This window comes from Puntigrus tetrazona, chromosome 2, assembly GCF_018831695.1.
Source record: "Puntigrus tetrazona isolate hp1 chromosome 2, ASM1883169v1, whole genome shotgun sequence".
NCBI lineage: Eukaryota > Metazoa > Chordata > Actinopteri > Cypriniformes > Cyprinidae > Puntigrus > Puntigrus tetrazona.
The window spans coordinates 18,885,420-18,892,919 of NC_056700.1; the positions used below are offsets into that span (position 1 = coordinate 18,885,420).

General features: G+C 33.8%; 2 protein-coding genes across 2 annotated transcripts in view; one reads left to right on the top strand and one right to left on the bottom strand.

Annotated features, from left to right (window-relative positions):
* clstn2a (calsyntenin 2a) overlaps nucleotides 1-7,500 on the top strand; it is a 1,097,509-nt gene that overhangs the window by 674,042 nt on the left and 415,967 nt on the right. The gene's annotated exons all lie outside the window — the stretch shown is intronic.
* LOC122361868 (receptor-type tyrosine-protein phosphatase mu-like) overlaps nucleotides 1-7,500 on the bottom strand; it is a 184,828-nt gene that overhangs the window by 34,206 nt on the left and 143,122 nt on the right. Inside the window, 3 exon segments of the mRNA XM_043262958.1 lie at nucleotides 1,111-1,119; nucleotides 2,393-2,607; nucleotides 4,950-4,961. Coding sequence (XP_043118893.1) covers nucleotides 1,111-1,119; nucleotides 2,393-2,607; nucleotides 4,950-4,961 — 236 coding nt within the window.

Below are 7,500 nucleotides of genomic sequence, written 5' to 3' on the forward strand. Positions count from 1 at the left end.
TTTTCCCCTCTCTAACTTTTAGATTCTGAGCTAACGAGACGAGCTTCTCTGTTCTCTCTCTTCAGAATCAAGCGGTTATTAATGTTTTGGAGAAGATGTGCAGATGAATGACCATGTGACTCCTCAGAGACCAATGATTCATCTGCTTTCCCATCATTAATTCACTAATGATCGCTCTCATCTAAAGCCACATCATCTGCATGACTGACACTTCAGAACTTAAACATCATCTTTCATGCGTTTTATTTTCAGCCGTTCAACTTACGGAAAAATATTAGACCATTATAAAAACAATGAATATGTGGGGATCTGGAAACACGAAAGCATGAAAAACGTCAAAACAATGATCGGTTTCATATGAAGAACCTCAGAGAGTCCAGCTGAAGAACCAGAGGAACATCACACCACCAGAATATTCACTTCAGCTTAGAAGAGAAAACTACTACAAAAAGCAACATATTTCCTCATTTAATTCACCCCTCAACAACCAAACAAGAACCAAAGAAAAATACTTTTATATTTTATTTTAATCATAATTTACTTTGCTATTACAGATGACTGAAGAACTGTACATTCTTGAACAAAAGATAAAATAAAACATATATATTATAACTATAATATAATAATAACATTATTATTACTATTATTATGTTTTATTATTATACAGTTTTTATATTATTTTTTTATTTTATTTTATTTTACCAATTATAATTTTGTTACTCCAGAAGTGTCAATAATTGATTTAAAATATTAAGCAAAAACAACTAAAGGTTTGAATTCATTCCCTCAACAAATGTATTGTATTTTTCCTTGAAGAACCAGGAACCTTGGAAAACTTGGATATATGAAAGAAAGATAATGAGGTCTGAATATAATATATATTTATATATTTTTAAATGAATTTACATTTTCCAAGTTGTCCATGCTAATATATATTACTGGGTATAAACTGAGTAAAAATCCTGTTTTTCAGACTGACTGGTTAAAGAGAGAAGATCCCTGAAGAACTAAAAAAGATTAGATTTTAATTGCAATCATCATCATCATCATCATCATCATCATCATCAGTGTCTCTCAGTCACAAAGGAACCAAACAAAGTATGATCTTACCTCATTGATCTGCTCCACAGAGAACCAACAGAACCAGAAGAGAGAGACACAGCGTATAAGTCAACGATAACACAATCCACACACACACACACACACACACACACACACACTTCATCATATGAACCCTGAAGGCTTCACACAGGCCAGGTGTGTTTGTGTCACTGTGTGTTTGACATCTTCATCTATAATAGAATAGACAGAAGCTCACAGATCATGGAGAGGAGCACAGCAGAGAGAGGAGGTGATGAAGAACCAGGGAGAGGATGAGGATGATGATGAAGATCAGTGCTTCTCAACCTCTCCGACTCAGGGCTCCTCGTTTTCTTTTACTTTAGTTTTAGTGCATTTTAAAGCATTAAAATGGACTGATTTTCTGATACCAATAGTTTCAAGAAATCGCAAGAAAAAAAACAGATTTTAATAGACAATAAATAAAAAAATATGTGGGCCGTTGTGGGCCCCGGGACCTGGTTGAGAAGCACTGACCTAGTATCAATCCTGCTGCATTAATGCAGGTGTGTGTGTGTGTGTGTGTGTGTGATCTGACTTAAAACAAAGAGAAAGACGCTCATCATCATCATCATCATCATCATGAATGACACTAACCACGAGTGAGCAGCAGCGAGGAACAGTGTCAGGGGAAACGCATTACAAATAAAACTGACTCTTTCATTTTAAAAGTAAATATCTGAGTTACTTTTATAAATAAGTTTCTCCAGTTCCTCTGTTTCTCGTGTACTGACGGACAGCTCTGGGGTTGCCATGTTGAGAAATCTTACTGCGGTTACAGACTAAACATCAACATGTATTTACTCAGAAAGACGATCGAAATGAATAGAACAAACTCAGAATATGACACAAACCTGCAATAATTAAATATGCTAAATAAGACAAATATAATTAATGTTTTTAATCCCATTTTATTACCCAATGTTTTTGCAATTGCAATTCAACCATACTAATAAACAGTTACTTCTGAATAGTGTTGATCGTATTTCTTCGCGTGATTAGTTTGATCTGTCCTCTACGGTTCAGGCCAGAATGATCATTTCCGAGCTGTATTCGTTACACTTTTAGTATGAAAGTGTTTTTATAGAACTTTTTTATCTTTAAAAACAAACAAGCAAGCCCCGTCCAGATTTAAAAAGTAACTCAAAAGTAACGTAATGTTTCAATGAAAACTAAGTAACGTAATTAGTTACATTTTTAGGCAGTAACGCAACATTGTAATGCATTTCTTTCCCCGACACTGCTGAGGATGATGGGACCGATGAGCTCTTACCTCGTACTCTTCTTTGAAGCCGTAGCCCTCGGCACATTTCATCTGTGTGATGTGCTGCAGAAGGTCAGCGACGCGGATGGCCGGATGCAGCTGGCCCGTCTGATACGGCACGTCCACGGCCTCGCGCTTGCGCAGCGAGTGTGTGTGCGACGAGTGCGTGTGTGTGTGAGACTGCACCAGGCTGCTGGTGTCGCTGGTCAGGGTTTGAGTCTCGTCTGCAACACAGGACAGAAAACACAGGCGGTGACTTCAGGCCGGAGAACGCGGCGGTCAAACACATCGCGCTCACGCTTCCTTTTACAGCGACTCCCTCAAGAGTTTAAAGGCTCGTGAGCCGAAATACAGTCATAAACTGAAAGAATTCTTCACAAAAATTGAAAATACGTCAATTTATTTGCACTCACACCATTCCAAACCTGCATGCTGGGATTTCACAATGTGCAATAATATATTAATTAACTAACTAATTAACTAAACTAAATAACCCTATGTAAAAGCCTAAGTCTAAACTGGTCTTTAAGATGGTTGTAGCTGGTTTAATCTGGACTTCTAATCTGGCCGGTGATAAAACCAGCCTGTTAAACCAGTCATGACCGGTCAAGCAGCTAACAATGGTTTTAGCCATTTTGAAGCAGGGATATAATACTGTATGTATTCACAGAAAATGCAGAAACCAAACAGAAGAGTAACACCTTACAGGTTTGAAACGACATGAGAGCAAGCAAATAAAGACATAATGCGCAGTTTTGGCCAAACTTTGCTTTTTGATTAGATAAGGCAAGACACTGCAGGTTAGAAAGATATAAATTATCGCAGTTGTAGTAAAACATTTATTAAATTGCATACATTTCCAGAATATAAATCTGAACACTGGAAAAATGCAGGATCAAAATTCTTGTTTGATATTGACCTATTATGGTTAAAGATTTTTACTGAGGTGAACTTTGGATTTTGTTTAATCACTCATAAATCAGAAAATACTGCCTACAGACAGAAAATAATAAATTTTCACCATGTTTTTAGGAATGAAATGCTGTATAAATCAGTGTGAATGATATATTAACAAGCCCCTGAGTAAATCAATTCAGAATCAAGACAGGATTAAAACTAAGTTTAGGTGTTGCTGAAGTGGAGATAAAATTTAGAGCATATAAATATATGCATTTTTATCATGTTTTTAGCAATATAATGTTGTATGAGTCAGTGTGAATGAAAAAAACTCTCAATAAAAACCTTTAGAATATAGATAAGAATACATTTCTAAGTGTAGGTGTTTGTAAGTGTTACTAAAATAAAGAAAAAAAGACAATTCTGATCACTTTTAAAAACGTGCTCTTCTACCACATTTAAGGTATAAAATGTTGTAAATATCAGCGTGAGTGATATATGAACAAATCCCTCAGTAAAAATCTTCAGAATGTAGAGAGGAATAAACCTCTAAGTGTAGGTGTTCGTAAGCGTTACTGAAATGGAGGAAAAAACTGATAACTTTAAAAGATTCACATTTTACCGCGTTTTTAGGAGTAAAATGATGTAGAAATCTGTACGAATGATGAAATAACAATCCCTTCAGTAAAAACCTTTAGAATATAAATAAGAATAAACCTCTAAGAATGATGAAATAACAATTCCGTTTAAAAAAGTGCTTCAGTAAAAATGTTGTACCTTTGATATATATCAAGAATATAAATAAGAATAAACCTCTAAGAGTAGGTGTCTGTAAGCGTTACTGAAATGAAGAAAATTCTGATTACGTTTAAAAAAAGTGCTTTTCTACCACATTTTAGGTGTCAAATGTTGTATATATTCGTGTGAGTGATATATATCAACAAATCTCTCAGTAAAAATCTTCAGAATCTAGAGAAGAATAAACCTCTAAGAGTAGGTGTTTGTAAGCGTTTCTGTAGTGAACATAAATCTTTTTAAATATAGGTACTGTAACTGAAATTGACAAATAAAAGATGTATTTTGGATGATATCTTTGCACTATTCCGAATCAAGACATGTTTTTCGAGCTTGACCGGTGCAGTGTTCCTCCTGTAAGTGTCTTTGCCTTAAATGACTGTATTTTTCCAGATAATCAATCAATCAGTGTAAAAGAAAGCGCTGGATTCATTGGCGATGGATGATCATGACACGACGTTGCAGGAAGGGTGGATGAGTGGATGTGGAGGGAGGGATCGATTGACTGCCCCGCTCGTTCATTCCTTCGTGAAATATCACGTGATGCTTCCTCTATAACTTCAAAGAAACACGGCTAGAATTGGCCTGTGTGTCGGTTTTGCCCTGATCTGAGATCTGCCATGAGGCGTGGGTGCTGTCAATCAACAGCAAAGCATGAGCGGTGAGTGATGGCGGATGTTCAGAGACACATGGGCCGAAGCACAACGAGCCAAAGCAAAGAGAGCAGAAACACGATGCAGATGCACACGGGACGAGGATGATGATGATGATGGAGATGAAGATGGGTGGACGAGTGATGCTGTAACGCGCCAATGGAGGGAGAGGGACGTGACTATAGTGAAACACACAACCTCTGTCACGCTGATGAACTTACCATTAATGGGGACTTTTTAAGCAGATACATTAGAGGTTAAAACGAGAGAAGAGAGAGACAGAGAGAGCGAGAGACAGCCAGAGAGAGGAGAGAAAGAGAGAGAGAGAGAGAGAGAGAGAGAGAAGACAGGGTATAAGCAACAGTTACACCAAAGAGAACTAGCAGAGCTCTGATCAGTCTCAGGGCGATCAGGGATCCGGGTGTTATGGGACTCAAATCACAATGAAGGAGAAAAATGAGTTTCAAAACAAAAGAAGAAATGCAAATAAAATTGATGAACACTGCAATCGCTTCATGGAGATCTACAGAGCAGCGGCCGTGAACTCATTCGCAAAAACCATCTACAAAAATACGGCTTTAGAGAGGTTAAACGTGATCGGTGCTCGATGTGTTGTGTGCACATTAATAACAATAAATCCATTTCTAAAAATGTAATAAAATAACTAGCTAAATAGTACTTTTATTGTTAGAAATTGCAAAAATTGTAATATCGTATATGATTAAATATAATAATAAAAATAAATGCATTTTTATATATAATAAAAGTAAAAACAAATAATTTAAAACAAAAAACTAGTGCAAATAAACAAAACTATATATATTTTTAGCAACATTTTAAAAACAGACAGTGCAACAATAAATGCATTAAACTATCGTTACAATCATAGCGCATGAGTCAAATAATGAAAATGAATAAAACAACTATAACAAATAAATTAAATTAAAAATTACATTTTTAAATAAAAAGAATTAGTGAAAAGTTATACATTTTAATTATAGTAACTACAGTTAAAATATAATAAAAATATAAATATGTAATAACTGTTTAATTAAAATTGTTTTTAAAAATATAATTATGAAAATGTACAAGAACGTACAAAAATTAGCAAAAAAATATAGTATTAATATACACACATAAAAAATAAATATTTAACTATAATTATAATTTATATATTCATAATTATAATTATATAAAATAATAAAATGTATATTAAAAAAAAAAAAAAAAATATATATATATATATATATATATATATATATATATATATATATATATATATATATATAAATCCATAACTAAATAAATAAATAAATGCATAAATAAATACACAAAAAGCAGAGCAGATTTTGCACAATAAATACTAGATGTCCATTGTAAAATCTACATCTTAAGGCGGAAGCGGTTGAGAAATGCTGAAGCAGCAGCGGAGCTCAGCATCATCTTCACTGCTTCATAAACCCTCGTGTGCCGGAGGTAAAGTTTTCCTGTTTTCCCCTCACTTTATTGTGTAAAGTAAACCTGTTCCCGCTCGAGCGATCGTTTACATGTGCCGTTAGCCGAGAGTCATTCATATTTAATACGATGCTCTGAGCTCTTATTTTTCATCACATTATGTTTCAATTAAATTCTCAGGCCTTGTGAGGGGCCGACTCTGGGGTACGGAGCGCTTTAGATGAATAGTGTGCAGAGGTGCCGCCAAAATGAGACAAAACCTGCTTTATTATTCTATTTTATCATAGAATAAACCAATAAACAGCCGCAAAATAAGAAAAAGAAAAACAAGTAGGTCAGAAAGAGCTGCTAAAGGCAGAAAAACATTAGAGAGAATAGCAGAGAAGCAAAGAAACACTGGAGTGGATGTAGAGAACGAGACGGAAACGCTGATCCAGCCGTCCTTCTCCAAAAACGACAAAAAACATCCCGAGGGGAAGATCGGCAAAACCGTCTCCACATTCATACAGCAAAACCTGGGTTTGAGAACGGCACGGACCTGAAGAACCCAGAGCGATGCTTTCACATCTACATTCATGCATCTGCCAGCTTTTAGTGCACTTGACTTCGGTTCTAATGCATCGTCATCCTCATCATCATCATCATCATCATCATCATCATCATCATCATCAGCAGCTCTAGCTTAATAAACCCTACAACTTTAAAAACGTGCACTCCTCATCAGAAACAAGGTGTTCTCAAAAACTGCTTTCATAAAAAAATAAAATAAATAAATAATAAATAAATGCACAAATTAATTTCAACGTGTTATATTGTTATTAAACAATATTTATTACATTACTAATTCATTATGTGCATTTATTAATATAAAGATTTATAAATATTATTATTATAATTATTATTAATATTTTTTATAAATTAACAACAATGAATTTTCTATGTATTTTAATAACGTAAAATTATATTTAATAATTTAATAATTTTTAAAATATCATTTATTTTAAAATAATATAAATCTCTTAAAATAATAATAAGTGTATTATAACAATAACAATAACAACACTGTCAATAATAATAACAATAATAATAATTGAATTAATTAATTATTGGCTTAAATTGACTTAAACATCGAGAATTGATTATTACATTGTTAAATGTTTTTTTATTATTGCTGTCAAATTTTTAATCACATCCAAAACAAACTTTTTTATTTATATACGTAATACATATAAACAGTACATGCATTTTGGATATGATTAATTTATCAATATGTTATTATTATTCATCTAAAAAAAGTAGCAGTAGTATTAATAGTAT